At 45.3% G+C, this 17,889-nt stretch overlaps 1 protein-coding gene across 1 annotated transcript in view; it reads right to left on the bottom strand.

The window, feature by feature from the left end:
- Positions 1-17,889, bottom strand: part of inpp4b (inositol polyphosphate-4-phosphatase type II B) — a gene marked incomplete at its 5' end in the record, with an annotated part of 822,779 nt that overhangs the window by 731,334 nt on the left and 73,556 nt on the right. Inside the window, one exon of the mRNA XM_084318315.1 lies at positions 356-470. Coding sequence (XP_084174441.1) covers positions 356-470 — 115 coding nt within the window. The remainder of the gene's footprint in view (positions 1-355; positions 471-17,889) is intronic.

Below are 17,889 nucleotides of genomic sequence, written 5' to 3'. Positions count from 1 at the left end.
TTGAACTCCAGTTGCGTCATGCGTATGCGATTATAGTCAAGGACAAGATAAGAGAGAATATGCTCTCCTCCTCTTTAGTTTTTATTATTGTATTTGTTCAATATATTCTCACATCTGTACAAGGAATATACATTCTGAGTGATCGGGTACACAATCTGCAGCACAAACACACACACACTCGCTCTCTCTCTCTCTCTCTCTCTCTCTCTCTCTCTCTCTCTCTCTCTCTCTCTCTCTCTCTCTCTCTCTCTCTCTCTCTCTCTCTCTCTCTCTCTCTCACATTCACACACACACACACACACATACTCACACACACTCACACAAACAGTAGTAGCAGTAGTAGGCGTTTACTCACAGATTCCTGGTTCTTGTCCTTGACATCATAGACGGTTAGCTTGACTAGCGTCTCTGGGCTGGCAGGGTAGTCTGGAGGGAAGGTCACCCCTGTCAGACAGCGGCTCTCTGCTCGCCTGTCAGAGACGCACAACATACAGAGAGGGTGAGGTGTGTGTGTGTGTGTGTGTGTGTGTGTGTGTGTGTGTGTGTGTGTGTGTGTGTGTGTGTGTGTGTGTGTGTGTGTGTGTGTGTGTGTGTGTGTGTGTGTGTGTGTGTGTGTGTGTGTGTGTGTGTGTGTGTGTGTGTGTGTGTGTGTGTCTGTGTGTGTGTGTGTGTCTGTGTGTGTGTGTGTGTGTGTGTGTGAGTGTGTGTTTCCACAAAGACATGAAGATGATCAAACCTTTGAATCAGGGACAATTCAGTCCTCACGTCAAACTATAGGGCCTATTAGGGTTAAGGTTAGTACATGTAGTGTTGAGGGTAAGGTTAGTACATGTAGTGTTGAGGGTTAAGGGTTAATGTTAGTATGTAGTGTTAAGGGTTAAGGTTAGTATGTAGTGTTAAGGGTTAAGGTTAGTATGTAGTGTTGAGGGTTAAGGGTTAGTATGTAGTGTTAAGGGTTAAGGTTAGTATGTAGTGTTGAGGGTTAAGGTTAGTATGTAGTGTTGAGGGTTAAGGTTAGTATGTAGTGTTGAGGGTTAAGGTTAGTATGTAGTGTTGAGGGTTAAGGTTAGTATGTAGTGTTGAGGGTTAAGGTTAGTATGTAGTGTTAAGGGTAAGGTTAGTATGTAGTGTTAAGGGTTAAGGTTAGTATGTAGTGTTAAGGGTTAATGTTAGTATGTAGTGTTAAGGGTTAAGGTTAGTATGTAGTGTTGAGGGTTAAGGTTAGTATGTAGTGTTGAGGGTTAAGGTTAGTATGTAGTGTTGAGGGTTAAGGTTAGTATGTAGTGTTGAGGGTTAAGGTTAGTATGTAGTGTTAAGGGTTAAGGTTAGTATGTAGTGTTGAGGGTTAAGGTTAGTATGTAGTGTTAAGGTTAGTATGTAGTGTTGAGGGTTAAGGTTAGTATGTAGTGTTAAGGGTTAAGGTTAGTATGTAGTGTTGAGGGTTAAGGGTTAGTATGTAGTGTTAAGGGTTAAGGTTAGTATGTAGTGTTGAGGGTTAAGGGTTAGTATGTAGTGTTAAGGGTTAAGGTTAGTATGTAGTGTTGAGGGTTAAGGGTTAAGGTTAGTAGTGTTGAGGGTTAAGGGTTAAGGTTAGTATGTAGTGTTGAGGGTTAAGGTTAGTATGTAGTGTTAAGGGTTAAGGTTAGTATGTAGTGTTGAGGGTTAAGGGTTAAGGTTAGTAGTGTTGAGGGTTAAGGGTTAAGGTTAGTATGTAGTGTTGAGGGTTAAGGGTTAAGGTTAGTATGTAGTGTTGAGGGTTAAGGTTAGTATGTATTGTTAAGGGTTAAGGTTAGTATGTAGTGTTGAGGGTTAAGGGTTAAGGTTAGTATGTAGTGTTGAGGGTTAAGGTTAGTATGTAGTGTTGAGGGTTAAGGTTAGTATGTAGTGTTGAGGGTTAAGGGTTAAGGTTAGTATGTAGTGTTGAGGGTTAAGGTTAGTATGTAGTGTTGAGGGTTAAGGTTAGTATGTCGTGTTAAGGGTTAAGGTTAGTAGTGTTAAGGGTTAAGGTTAGTATGTAGTGTTGAGGGTTAATGTTATTATATGTAGTGTAGTTTTGAGGGTTAATGTTAGTATATGTACTGTAGTGTTGAGGGTTAATGTTAGTATATGTACTGTAGTGTTGAGGGTTAATGTTAGGGTAAGAAGCTATGCTTCAGATAACAATAGAAGGGCAATAGAAATACATAAATATAGGCAATACAATTTTCTGAATATAAAAATATGAGAAAAATAGACAGTGTAAACAATATAATTAACTCTGTGTTTGCGAGTGCATGTATGTATGTACTGTATGTGTGAAGAGCAGTCCTTGAGGAGGCATTTGGTAAGTAAATGGTAAATTAACTGCATTTATATAAGTCTTTTATCCAAAGCCCTTTATTTGTTCCTCACATTTTACCCATTCACTCACATTCACACACCGACGGCAGAGGCAACCATGCAACATGTGCCAACCTGCTCATCGGGATCAGTTAGGGGTTAAGTGTCTTGTTCAAGGACACTTTGACACGCTGCCCGGGAGGAGTGGGAATCGAACCGGGAACCTCCTGATTACCAGACGTCTGCTCTACCTCCCGACCACTGTCGCAGCGCCCCCATGGCAAGTAAAATAATTTAAAGTGAGGACAACTTGGCCTGTTCTACCAATCGATTATGACCTCACCTCATATGGTCTATGAATAAGTCATGTTTTCCTGGGGCTGCAACTCTCCCGGCTGCAAATGCAACGCTAACCTAAATATGTATTTTTATTTTTAACACTTTCAGGTGTATGATGACATTGGCGTCATTAGAATTTTGAGAACTTGACTTAAACTATTTTTTTCTGGTTGCACCTTTGGGTATGACAATCCTTATCTCCCTTGCCTGTTCGTAATTCATATGGACATAAATCATTCAAATGAGCATGCACACACAATGTATTTAAGTGTGTGTGTGTGTGTGTGTGGGGGGGGGGTTCCGTATGCATGGTGGGTGCACAGTGACACGTGTGTGACAGAGATAGAAGCTAGACAGGAAGAGAGAGCGAGAGAAAGAGAGATAGGGGGGATAGAGAGGGAGAGAGAGATAGAGAGATGATTGGATGGAGGGATGGGTGGATGGATGGATGAATTAGCCAACAGCTGCACTCAGTCTGTCCTCCTCTCCTGACTGTTCTCTTATCTTCCCTCCCCTCTCCTCCTCCTCCCCTCTCCCCCCTCATCCCTCATCCTTCCCCACTCCTCTTCCTCCTCGTCACCCCCCCCCCACCCATCCTCCCCCAGGAAGATGATATGGCTCCCTGGTGGTTTCAGCTGGAGCGTTACAGCACCGTTGGAGTGTCTGGAATGAGAGGCCAGGCCTGAGGGAAGTGCCTCTAGACGGGTGGACTGGCACAGGAAGGAAATAGGGTGCCGATGAGACTGTAGGCACAGCTACCTGGGATTTACAGTATGTGGTATACCGCCTCACGCACGCACGCACGCACGCACGCACACACACACGTGAGTTGGGTCAGGGGTTTGTAGTGCAGTGACTCGGGGCTGAAGTCGGGGCTGTACTGGGCCTCCTGGTCCAGAGTACGTTGCTGCTGGTGGGCTTGACATTCCTCCTCTTCCTCTTCCTCTTCTAGGTCCTGGAGTCTTCTAGTCAGTCTCTCGGCGACGTAGGCCGGTTCTTCCCGGTGGCTGGGTCTTGTATGGACCGGTCGGGGAGGGGGTCGGAGACGTAGACAGGTTCCTCCTGTTGGCCGGGTCCCGGGTCGCTTTGTCGGGTAGGGGAAGGTGCCCTAGACCCTTGTCGTGATGATCTCCGGGAGCTCCGTGCGGAGAGAGGGGATGCCGCCCTGGCAATCAATTGTTCTATCATCTGCGCCTGCAGCCGGTCGCGCTCTGCTTCGCGCTGGGCATTGGCGGCGTCGCGCTGTGCATTGCCGCGGTCTCGTTCAATGTTCTCTTCCGTCTGAAGGCGTCTCTCCTCCAGTCTTATGCGGTCGTCTTCACTCCTTTGTTGCGCCAGGAAGCGCTCTCGTTCAGTTGCAGAGTGTTCGCGTTCACTAAGGGCTTGCGCTTGGAGTTGCGCGTGAAGGCGCTCTCGTTCCGCTGCAGAGTGTTCGCGCTCGCTTAATTGTTGCGCCTGGAGGCGCTCTCTTTCCGCTGCAGAGTGTTCGCGCTCGCTTGCTTGTTTCGCCTGGAGGCGCTCTCGTTGTTCGCGCTCGCTCATCTGTTGAGCCTGGAGGCGCTCTCGTTCCATGGCAGAGTGTTCGCGCTCACTTAATTGTTGCGCCCGGAGGCGCTCTCTTTCCGTGGCGGAGTGTTCGCGCTCACTAAGCGTCTTTGCTTGAAGCCGATCGCGTTCGGTGGAGGCTGTCAGGGTGGCAATCAAGGCTTGCGCCAGTATCTGGTCCGCCTCGCTGGGGGATGACACTGACGGAGGTGATCGGGTGCTGACAGGGCTCGTTGGAGATATGTTCTCCTGGCGCGCCCCGAGGTCCATCTCCTGGGCGCGCTTCTCTTCTCTTGGTTGTGTGTCGGGTTCTATCCCTGGAGCGCTTTCTTTATCCTGGAGCGCTCCGGGGACTATCCCGGTGACGCTGTCCGGAGGTATAGTCATGTCATGTCCCACCTGGTCCCCCTGTGAGCTGAGTCAGTTTCGTTTGAACCCACTGGGGTCTCTACTGGCAGGGTCGCCAAGTCGATTTTGACATGCTTTGACTATCCGCTTTATCCGTATTTAACGTCTGTTTAGATAAGCTAGGGGGTAGAACGACAGCGAATTCCTCCAGATAGGGAGGTGGCTGACGTGTGCGCTGCGGGCGTTCTAGCTTGGGAGAGCCGCTTGGGGAGTGTTCACCGCTGGCCATGGTTAATATTAATATTATATTAAATATTACACTGATACCCTCCGGCTCGAAGGACCAATTGTAACTGAGGGGTTACAAAACCCTGACTGTATTAAAGATTGTGATATATTAAACCACTGCTAGTTATGTACTTTAATTACTGGCCAAACAGTACATCAAATATTGATGGTGAACACTCACAAGAACACGGCATTGACACAGAAATTCTATTGGAGGGTTATTTATTATTATTAGGCAACGTTAGGTTACAGATTGAGAATTAGGGTCGCGCTTGTATGGCGAAGAATATACGTAAAGTCAGTCAAGAGCATAAGTCAGAATAGTAGGAATACTATGATGGGTCTAAGCTGACGCCACCTGTGGTACAGTAGCAATTATATAGGGCAACACCGGTACCAACTGGAGACAATGGGTAGAGGAAAGTTCGGGTACTCCGTCTGAGTCAACGAGGAATAAAGAGGCTCCAGGTACAGGAGTCGGTGCTTGTACTCCCTTGATCAGCAGACAAAAGCAATAGTTGTAATCCAAGATGCTCGACAGCATTGACGACAGCTAGCCAGCCCCTTCCACGAGGCAGGCCCGAGTGGTAATCCTCACGAGGTTAAATCCCAAACGACAGTGGAAATCAACGGTGCTCTTCTCCGGTGGTCACGGTCCCAAAGCAATATAATCCAACCAGGAATGGTTCTGCAATCGCCGGTCCCGATTCTCCTGTGTACATGTCCAACGGTTCTCGCCTAGGACTCCTCGGGTGTGGGCACGTATTTAGGCCACACAGCCTGGATAAGTGCACTAGCTAAAGACACGACGAACCGATGGTTAATGTTACACACGGAAGAACTGTGGCCGCACGATATACAATAAAGGATCGACTATTACTTCACATTAGATTAAGTCGAACTCAACGTTACTGCACTAAACTCTGACACTTTAACATTCTATTCGCACGCGGTTCTCAATGCTCTATTTAGATGCAAGGTTGCTCACTTCACTGCACGTTGACTCGTGGTGAAGGGTAAGTAAGGTTTAGGTAAGCTACTGCTGTTTACACCTGCGCCGTATTTATACTTAAGTGAATATCTAGTCCCAACCTCAGTTCTTGTCTCGTATTACTACGCAGACTCTGGGCATGTTCTGACATGCCCGGAGTTGTCTTTGAACTTGCCGTTGGGGGCTTGGTCGTTGGCGCCTGGGGCCGCTGTCCAATAGGAGAGCGAATATTACTCTGGTCTGTACGCAGGTAAAGGGATATTCCGTGTATATATATAAATAATATACAAGGTATATCAAACGATACATATATATATATTCAGTTTAATCTGGCCCTTCACAACACTCACACAGAAAATAGACTGCATACTGATTGGAGATTCCACAACAAGGTATGTGGAGATGGCAAACACAGAAAATATCTGTCTAGACAATACATCTGTGAAAGAGCTGGCTGAAAAACTTCCAACACTAATCAGACCGGGAATAACAAAAATTGTCATTCACTCTGGATCGTTTGACATCCTGCGAAAGAAGACTGGCACAGAGACTTTGAAAGACGATTTCACACGTTTAATGAACACACTAGACAAACATCAGTCTGTGTACATAGACACTGATGTGTCCATCAGTGGACCAATTGCATGCTTTCGCAGAGGACAAGAAGCATTCAGTCGACTCCTAAATTTTAATTCATGGTTAGGGGCTACATGTCTTGTACACGGCCTGAAATTCATTGACAACTTCAATGTTTTCTGGAATAACCCAGAACGTTTTCAAAGAAATGGCTTCTTCCCAAATCGCTTAGGTTCAAAGCTCCTAGCAGCAAACATGCGTCATGCCTTGATGGCCTCCAAGAATATTAAGCTCATACCAGCACGAGAGATAGTCATGAAGGACACAATCTCACCACGAAGTGCAGCAGCACAAGGCGTCCCCCCCCCCCCCCCCCCCATATCACACAAGGCCATCTCGTCTGATCAAATGTCCCCAAAAGCACAGTATAGTCAGTGCAGTGCAGTATAGCACAATTGCCATGCCATCTCTCAAAACATACCAGTAATCATAACCAGCCAATGGCATGGTGAAAAATATACGCCATCAATGCGTTTACCTGCTATTTACCTCAGGGCCATCACGGTCAAGCCAAAGCAGACCTCCTCTAAAGAAGTCCAACAAATAAAATTAGCTTTCCTAAATGTCAGATCACTGAATAATAAAACATTCTTAGTAAATGATCTGATTAAAGAAAATAACTTAGATTGCATCTGCCTAGTAGAGACATGGCTAAATAATGACACAGCTACATCAATAATGATAGAAGCTTGTCCACCAGACTATAACTTTTTTCAAATACCCAGAAAAAATAAAAGGGGCAAAGGAGTTGCAGCAATCTTCTCCTCAAAACGTTAGGTTATGACTATAACCAAGTTCTGTTAGTTAGGGGCGATGCTTGGCATCGCCTTCTGCACTATCTCGCGTACGTGCACGCGTACTGAATAAACCACAAATGTACCTCTAATACCAGTATTAGTCTGACCACACCCCTCATCAGCTTACCTTCATAAGCAGGTGTGTGGTCACCTGCTCTCCTCCTTCCCAAGCTTTCACCACAAGGTGAGGACAAGGGCTGCAGCGGCGTCCGATGCCAAGCATCGCCCCTAACTAACAGAACTTGGTTATAGTCATAACCTAACGTTCTGTATCGTTAGTGGCTTAGCTTGGCATCGCCTTCTGCACAAGGGAGGCCAAGCGGAGCCACTTGGCTGACAAATACACCCCGCTGACAGCCCCCCAAAAACCATCAGAACAGGGAGGGCCGAGCCCCCCCGACCCCCCCTAATGGAGGGTAGCCCCCCTATCAGGGACGTCACGGGAGGGCGACGGACCCGACCGTGCGAAGAGGCACTCAAGCAACTCAACGCACAGGGTGAGCAGACCGTGGCTTGACCCACGACTACACACACGCACAACCCGCATGCCACCCGGGAACGAACGGAGGAACAACCTCGTTACTGCCCCCAGAATCACGGGGTCAAGGGCAAACCCAACCCCGTGGCAAGGCCGTAGCAGCGGAGCACGAAGGAAGACCCAGACCCACCAAAAGGACTGGACTCCCTGGAATGGGGGCCCGGAGAAGTCCATGATGCCAGCATCAAGACCCCACCAGGTGGGCACGTAGTGCCCCGCCCCCCACATCGCCAGCGTATTCGGACAAAGGCCCCTCAGTTACTGCACCTGGTATTCCCAGGCGGAACCAACCAGGCCAGTAAGCCGAGCGGGCCCCGTCCCCCCAATAGTACACCGCCTGGCACACTGACCCTGCAAAATAGGCAGTCAGCATGGCCGTAAGCACACAAAAAAGGTTAACCAACGGAAGCAGGCAGCGCACCGGGGAAAAACCAGGCAACAGGCTGTTAACCCTAGCCTGGAGACTGCGGACGAGACAGGCGCCAGAGGGGACAGCTGAACACAGCCGCCCCGGCGGAAGGAGCGTAAGCTGGCGGTGTTGCATGACCAAGCCTCCATTTAACAACCCCCACCCAGAGGGGTCGAGGCAGAGAAGGCTGACACGATTGGCAGACGTCATGAACGTGCAGGGGCACCCTCAACCGGTGAACCCGGGAGTTGACACTGCTCCAACACACCAGGGAATCAACCACCTCGGTGTTACCCAATGCGGTGGTTGTTCCTATAACCCCTCAAGAAAAAACTCCAAAACACACCTGCGGGTATACACCGGCTATACCGTAGTACAAGTGTTTCAGTTTCCAAAAAGGGTTAACCCAGGCCTACGGGTCGCAAACATCACTTCGGACCGGGCCTGGCGGTACGGGAAGCACAGGGTCACCAGAGGAGGTCAAAAAACCACCCCCACAGGCCCCTCTTCGCCATGCGTGAGAGAGGAGCGAAAAACAATGGAGAACCAGCCCCTAAGCACACCGTACCTGGTATTCCCCGGCGGTCTCGCAACCAAGTACTAACCAGGACCAACCTGTGTAGCGGCCGAGATCCGACGAGATCGAGCGCGTACAGAATGGCATGGCTGTAAGCCATGACGACAGTGCTGAGTAAAAACATACGCAACCAGGGTCTCCATAGCGCTTAACCCTGTGACACCCAGACCGACCTGGCATTTTTCCCCCTGAAAAAAGCCCAAGTCCCTCAGGGTACCAGAACAGCAGATCTGCATCCCCGGCGGACAACGGGTTCAACTGATCTTGGCCAGCGTGACCAGAACCAGTCCCGTGCCCTAACCACGCCGACATGCCTACTCCAGGAGAAGGGCAGATATGCGTGTTGATCTTAACATGAAAAGAAGGCGCCACCCAGACGTCGGGACGAACCGCGCCTGGTGGCCCACCCCAAGGGCGTGAGACCCCACTACATATGTTCAGATCCATCCCGTCATCATCCCCCAGACATGAACGAGGATCCGTCGACAACCCACCCAGGTCATGGGATGTGGTCGCCGGAAGAGGAAAAACCCCCATCTCAGTTGCTTTATAAAAACGCTGTTTCAACCACAAGCAACTAAGGCGTGCCAGTCAATCGCCTGTTTACAGCGAGCTAGCACTATACGTGCGTCGGGACACACCCCCATCAATGAACAGGCTATTTAGACCTGTCATTGAATCCCCAAGGCGCCCAGGGGAACGACAAGAGGGGTGTGACACTCCCTAACTCCAACACTTCTGGAATAGAAAGAAGGAAGCATCAACAGTATGTATCCCAGTCTACACAGCCGGGGTAAAAAATGTTCACATTTTTACATCCCACCACCCTCCCATAGGAAAGAGACGGGGATCCCCAGAGAGACTTCCCACGCGAGCTGTACAGATTGAAAAGAATATATTGCACCTTGAGCCATGTAAAAAACTGGTTTTAGGGCCTCCGGGGAAGAGGCACCGAACCCATACACACTCAATAAACGAATTGAATCGAATATACATACAATAGAAAAGGACCCTTCTAGAGGGTCCACTCACTTTGACAATCTGAGGAGGAAGGCTCTGTACTCTGATGGAGGCTTCCTCACATGGATCACATGGAAGAAGGAGTCCGAACTCACAGAAGGCCTGAGTAGGCGCTTGGTGAGGAGGAGCCCTGACCACCCCCCCTGAAAACAGATCCATCACATGGACCTGAACAGCACACGGAAGTCCTACCAACAGAGACGCGCACGGTGACGTACTCTATGGCGGGGGAATTCCTGCGGTGCACACGCCCAATATACCAGGCCGTGGGACCAGGAACTCCCTCCCCCCCCCCCCCCCCCCCCCCCCCCCGTAACGTGCCGAACCGCCACGTGACGGGAACCTTGAAGGACAGGGGGTGTACCCCTGACCGACAGAACAATGGGGAGAGGAAAGGTTACCAGTTCACCCCTTTACGACCCCACACCCATGATACGACGTAACGACAAAAAGAGAATATGACACAGTCATAGTCAGCTCTATGAAGCGTTTCACAGCTCCACACAGCGCACGAGCTAACCTGCCATCTGATTTTTACTAAGGAAAAACACAGAATAGAGAGGGCTCTAAGAACCCCGGTCCAACATACACATGTGCTTCTGTGGCCAGTACAACCCAGTTGTAGGTCACATGACACACACAACCCATCATCATCACAATGAGAGAATACATCATTCTTGATTAGTATCGACCACAGGCCTTGCTAAGCACACATGACAGCAACCAAACCAATTTCCCTTTAGGAAACAAGTTTCTCCAGCAGATTTAGCACAACCTCAGCAATCAAGCTGAGAGTTACATCGTATCCCTACCACACAAAAGACACAAATAATGCACAACATGTCTGATAGGAGGTGATAAAGTCCCCAGGGAACCGGGGGGGGAAAAACACAATCCTCCTATTTTACCCTCAATACGGCCAGTTAAAACAGGAAAACCTGTTAATGTGTGAACTCACTGTCCATTGTCATTACAGTCTGAGAAAGAACATTCTTTTACTCACTCGTCACCAAGCATAGCTTCATAGGTTAGTTGCCTTAGTAGTGAGTACACGGTACACATAAACACCATGATGTTTCCCACACAACAACCAGATCAATACATCACGACCTGCACGGAGAAGCTACTGCCAGTGACAAAAACAGCTCACACACAACCCGCAACGTATATCAAATGCATTGCAACAACACACGTTTTGGGAAAAAACACCGTCATTCACAATACATTTAGCAAGGTAAAACCAGAAGACGTGTTATGAGGGTCTGGCCAACCCCGTACCTGCCCGGAACGCAGATCAGCGAAGTGCAGTCACAAGCCACCGTAGAACACAGCCCTCTTTGTTGACGCAATCCCCGTCTAGGCTCAGGCAGGGTTGACGAACATCCCCTGTCAAGGATGACGTCGCGGTCAAGAGTGTAAAACATGTTAAAAATCAAAGCACGTTCAACAGAATAGCATCAAGCTAACGGCTGCTCCAACCGTTCGGGTGCTATCGCTTCCGCTCGCGAGACGCCGATCTACGACGCACGCGATCAGGAGCGAGCTCCCGGCGGCGCGCGAGAAGCCAAGCTACCCCGCGCCAGGCCACCGACCGGCTAACCGTAAGCTATGAACATGTAAACAATGACATAACACTCACCCAGACAGGCCGCCGTTCTGAACCCTCCTCACTTTTTAAGAGAAAAGAAAAAACAAGACGTCAACACCGCTTCACAACGGTGACATTAACACGTCCGGCGGAATCAGCACAGTACCAACTGGCCTGTATAGCTGACTTTGAACATGAATCTGCCGCTATCGCACATTACATGCACATATCCCCTCGTGAAGGAATACTCTCATTTGGATATGAAAGATGGGGTCTTAACACGGTGACAGAGAGAATCCACTCGTCCAGAACACACAGGGATCACCAGTGTCAATGGTCGCGGCCCACTAGTTAAAACTATAATGGTCGCCAGACCAAGGCCTTCTGTCGCCTAGACGGCTAAACAAAGGACCCTAGCCTGGGGCCGGTTTCCATAAACTTTGTCTAGTAGCCCCCATAGCACTAACAGACAAGTGGAGCCCGCCAGCAAACACTACTCACCCAACCTGGAACGCACCGCTCCTCACAACAGCGGCATGTCCGACAGTTCAGCTGTGGCCTGACAGGTTTCACCCCAACAAACACAGCAAGGAACTGCAGTTGAGAAGCATGCAGCGGCGTGCTCCCAATACGAAAACCGGTGGAGGGTTTGTAGAATGATCATCATCTTCTAGACACTCCAGTACGAAGACAATATCGCCGTATTTTCTCGAAAATAGTGAGAGAGAAAATAAAGATATGATGTCAACGTATCCTTGTTTCCCAAGCTGTTCCTAATCCAATTTCTTCCATCATGGTGTCAAGTGTGGGGATCTACCGAGGCACCTCTTCCTTGTGGTGAAAGCGAGAAGGAGGAGAGCAGGTGACCACACACCTGCTTATGAAGGTAAGCTGATGAGGGGTGTGGTCAGACTAATACTGGTATTAGAGGTACATTTGTGGTTTATTCAGTACGCGTGCACGTACGCGAGATAGTGCAGAAGGCGATGCCAAGCTAAGCCACTAACGATACAGAACTCTTGTTTAGAATCACAGAACTAGGCGAGTTCATGTCAATGGAATATCTTGCCATTGAACTAAAAACAGAATCAACTATTATTGTCACAATATACCGCCCGCCTAGACACTCACCAATATTTATACAGGAGCTCTCTGAACTGATCTCACTATGTGTTACCGGATATGATAAGGTGATCCTAAATGGAGACTTGAACATCCATTTTAATAAGAAAACAGATTACAAAACTATAGAACAAAAAAATCTACTGGATAGCTTTGACCTAATACAGCATATAACAAATGCAACTCACAGGCTTGGGAATACACTAGACTTAGTTATAACAACAACTGGGCTAAGCATAACAAATATCTCAATAACTGAATTACCTCTCTCCGACCATCACTGTATATTTTTTGATACTCAAATAACCCTTACTAAAACAAAAAAAGAAATCATAGTTAAAAAGAGGCTCTTAAACGACAAAGCTGAATCAAAGTTCATTGATCTTATCAGACTACATGAACCACACAATCATGACAGCTCTCTAAATGAAATGGTAGACAATCTCAATGATGCAATGTCATCTATATTAAATTCTGTTGCCCCATTAAAAATGAAAAAGAAGAAAACTAGAGCCTCGCCCTGGTTAAACTATAATACGGTCAACGAAGAAAAAAGGAAATGTCGTGCAGCGGAGCAAAAATGGAGAAAAACAAAAACCACCACATGCTGTGATTTATACAAAGATGCTTTAACTGCTTATAATAAAACCATCCGCTTAGCAAGGAAAGATTACTTCTCTAAAATCATTACAGAAAATGCTGGAAACTCCAGAATCCTCTTTTCCACTATTAATGTACTACTCAACACTGCCCCTACACCTCCTCAGTCATCAATGGTTAAGTGTGAAGAACTTGCACTATTCTTTAACAACAAAATAACCTTGATCAGGGCCAGCATTACTCATGATGGAAATAAAGCTGATTGCGGCAAACCGTGCAATGTAACCATGAGAAGTTTCACATGCATCACATTAGATGTACTCTGCAAAACTGTCTCAGAATGTAACTCCTCCACCTCAGACATTGACCCTATACCTACAGCTTTCTTCAAACGGGTATTTAATAGTGTTTCAAGTCCTGTGCTAGATATCATAAACACTTCCCTTAGGACTGGTATTTTCCCGGATGCCTTTAAAACAGCAGTTGTAAAGCCATTACTAAAAAAACCTAACTTGGATAGTAATGAAATGGCAAATTATCGTCCAATATCCAACCTACCATTCATTAGTAAAGTACTTGAAAAGATAGTTTCAGTTCAAATAAATTCCTTTCTTGAAGAAAACAACATCTTAGAAGAATTTCAGTCAGGATTCAGAAAATATCATAGCACTGAAACTGCCCTCACCAAAATAATCAGTGACCTCAGACTAAACTCTGACGAGAATAAGATCTCCATCCTTATCCTGTTAGATCTCAGTACAGCATTTGATACAATCGATCACGATATTCTAATCGATCGTCTTGAAAACCATGTCGGTTTCTCAGAACATGTGCTGGGCTGGTTTAAAACATACATCAGAGGGAGGAAATTCTATGTTAAACTAGGAGATCACATGTCTGATATATACGACAACAACTATGGAGTTGCACAAGGGAGTTGCTTAGGTCCTTTACTCTTCTCCCTTTACATGTTACCGCTGGGTGATATCATCAGAGAACATAATGTAGATTTCCATAGCTATGCGGATGATACACAACTGTACATATCTGCTGAACCAAATGCTACAGCGATTAGCTCCATTACAGACTGCTTACTGGCAATAAATAAATGGATGAGTAAGAACTTCCTGAAACTAAACGAGAACAAAACTGAAATTCTAATTATCGGCTCCAAAACTAGAAAAGAAACATTAATAAAGAACCTGGGGGGACTAACCCCTTGGATAAAATCTGAGGTCACTAGTCTTGGGGTTATCATAGATTCGGAACTGAACTTCAATTCTCATATTAGCAAAGTGACGAAAACATCGTTCTTCCATTTCAGAAATATAGCAAAAGTACGACCATTTATTAATCAGAACGATGCTGAGAAGCTAATTCATGCATTCATATCTAGCCGGTTAGACTACTGTAATGCACTTTTCACAGGTCTCCCTAAGAAAACCACAGAGAGGCTTCAGCTAATCCAAAACTCTGCAGCCCGACTGCTAACTAGAACCAAAAGGAGAGAGCACATTAGTCCAGTCTTAGCTGCTTTACACTGGATTCCTGTAACATTTAGAATTGACTTTAAGGTCCTTCTCCTTACATACAAAGCTCTAAATGGACAGGGACCTAGCTACATCGCCAACACTCTAATAAATTACACACCAGCAAGAACACTGCGATCATCAGCTGCTGGACTACTAGAGGCTCCCAGAAGCAGTCAAAAGAGGATCGGTAATCTAGCCTTTATCAACTATGCCCCAAAACTATGGAACAAACTACCCCAAAACATCAGGGAAGCCAACTCGCTAGACATCTTTAAAAGACAGCTTAAAACCTATCTCTTTGCTCAGGCATTTCACTGATAGATATCTGCTACCACCTAGTGGCAAGAGGAAACATCAGGGATATCCTGACACAACTTGTATTTACCTGCACTATTCTTACCCTGCCTACTCTTATACACTGCCTATCAAATTCATGTGTCGGTTATTGCACTTTTTACTTCTTACTGATAACTATTTTTAAACTGAATCATTTTAAACTATTTTTATTATTTGCTAGATCCAAATGTGAAACACTGTGATTATTTGTTCATGCAATAGGTCCCACTATTTAGTATGGGTTCGTGTCCCTGTGATCTAATATCACTAAAGTTACAGTGTGGGTTCGAGTCCCTGTGATCTAATATCACTAAAGTTACAGTTGGGAATTACAGGAGTATTACTGAATAGAGAGCCTATTAGGATGTTCATGAATTACAGGAGTATTACTGAATAGAGAGCACTTTTTACTTCTTACTGATGACTATTTTTAAACTGAATCATTTTATTCTTATTATTTGCTAGATCCAAATGTGAAACACTGTGATTTTGTTCATGAATTACAGGAGTATTACTGAATAGAGAGCCTATTAGGATGCTAGATCCTAATGTGAAACACTGTGATTTGCCATATCTTGCTATGCTCGCTCATGCCTGTATTTTTTATGTCCGTTCTATTTTATAATTTTTTGACTATTTTTAAACTGAATCATTTTAAACTATTTTTACTATTTGTGTTACTGAAAACTGTAAGCGGAGAGCCTATTGGGATGCTAGATCCTAATGTGAAACACTGTGATTCTACCTGTCTATCTTTTTATGCTAGCTTATGCCTGTATTTTTTGCTGTTGTGAAGCACTTTGAACTGCAACCTCTGTATGAAAAGTGCTATACAAATAAAGTTATTATTATATTATTATCACACTACCAGTATACCCAAGCTGGTCTCCCAGCAAGACCATGCAGCTTAGTGAACATCACTTCTGATGCTGGCCTTCTCTGTATAATTTTTTTTTTTAAATAAAATAACTACTAACCTAACTAACCTTACTGTCGTGCATTTGTCCTAATTTACTAACCTACACTATAGGGAGGTGTAGTGGTTACGTCATTGCCATTTTTTGTGTTCCACCCTCTGTCCAACGCAATGTATTTCCCCATTGACCATTTCTAAATCGTCTCGTTTAAAACAAATAAAGCATTAACATTTGCATGGTGTACCTTTCTGTGCTTATTCATCCACAATCTATAGCTCAACATGAAAATATTCGCAATTAATCATAAAAACCAAAAATGCTTAAACAATAATGTTAGTGATAGAAGGGAACTCATTTTGTGCAAAAATGGAAAGCTTTCAATTTCCATGCAGCGGAATTGTTACAATAGCCGATAATCCATTTTCCCAATGATAAATCTCTATACGGGTGGAACAACCAGTGACGTCAGACTACACCTCCCTATAGCACTCAACACTTTGATGAACATTGTTACTCAGCTGATAGAGTTGTACCCTTCCTGCTGTCTTGTTGTACAAAACTTGTAAGTCACTTTGGATAAAAGCATCCTGCATTCTCATTTTGTGCACCCAAATTGTGGAATGCACTGCCAGCTTTCATCAGGGTTGCAACCTCAGCAAACATTTTCAAATCAACACTCAAAACTCATTGTTCCAATATAGCTTTTCTTCCCTGATTGCTGCTATGTTTTCTCTTGTCATCCCTTATCGTAACCTGGGTTTGTATCCCTTTCCTTGATTGCTGCTATTTTCTACTGTATTTAGTATCCTTAGTATTTTAGTACAATTATATGTCTGTGTATTTGCACCATATTATGCGAATATATTATGTGATCTTGTATATTTGTACCATATATGTTTACTGTGTGTTGCATTTTAGTATTTATATTTCAGTACTGTGTGCTTTGTAGGCTACCTTGAGTATAGTTACTACCTCTCATTTGACCCCCATGCCCGCTCCATTGTCAAAACCTGATACTTCCACCTCCGCAACATTGTCAAAATTCGACACTGCCTCTCCCCCCCTGCCACTGAATCCCTCATACATGCCTTCATCTCCTCCCGCCACGAATTTTGCAACTCTCTCCTCACTGGCATCACCTCTCACTCCCTCCATTAACTGTAGATGGTCCAAAACTCAGCCACCCGCCTCCTCACAAACACCCAGTCCCGTGAACACATCACTCCTGTCCTCAACTCTTCCCACTGGCTCCCAATCAAGGAACGCATCAACTTCAAAACACTACTCCTCACCTTCAAAGCCCTCCATAGCCTGGCCCCCCCTACCTGACTGATCTCCTTCTTCCTTACCGCCCCATCCGTTCCCTCCGGTCCTCTTCCACTGCTTCCCTCACTGTCCCGTCATCCAAGCTCAAAAACGTTGGTGATCGGGCCTTCTCACGCACTGCACCTCGACTCTGGAACTCCCTCCCTCAGACCATCAGAGACTCCCCCACACTCTCCACCTTCAAATGCCGCTTCAAAACCCACCTATTCTAGCCTTCAACTTTCCCCAACCCATAACCCCCCCCCCTCCAACCTGTTTTGATCTTTGTTACTGTAGCTTTATGTTTCTGTGTATCATGCTGTTTTCCCTGTTTCCCCCATGGTCTTATGTTCCTTTTGTTTCCTAGTTTTTCTCTGTTTCTCTGCCTAATGTCAGCGACTTCGGGTTCCTGAGAAGCGTTTTATAAATTAAAATGAATTATTATTATTATTATTATTATTATTATTATTATTATTATTATTATTATTATTATTATTATTATTATTATTATTATTATTATTATTATTATTATTATTATTATTATTATTATTATTATTATTATTATTATTATTATTATTATTATTATTATTATTATTATTATTATTATTATTATTATGATTATTATTATGATTATTATTATGATTATTATTATTATTATTATTATTATTATTATTATTATTAT

Source organism: Notolepis coatsorum (assembly GCF_963971535.1).
Source record: "Notolepis coatsorum genome assembly, chromosome: 7".
Lineage (NCBI taxonomy): Eukaryota > Metazoa > Chordata > Actinopteri > Aulopiformes > Paralepididae > Notolepis > Notolepis coatsorum.
Note: the sequence above shows the minus strand (reverse complement) of the source record. Positions and strands in the feature narration are given on the sequence as shown.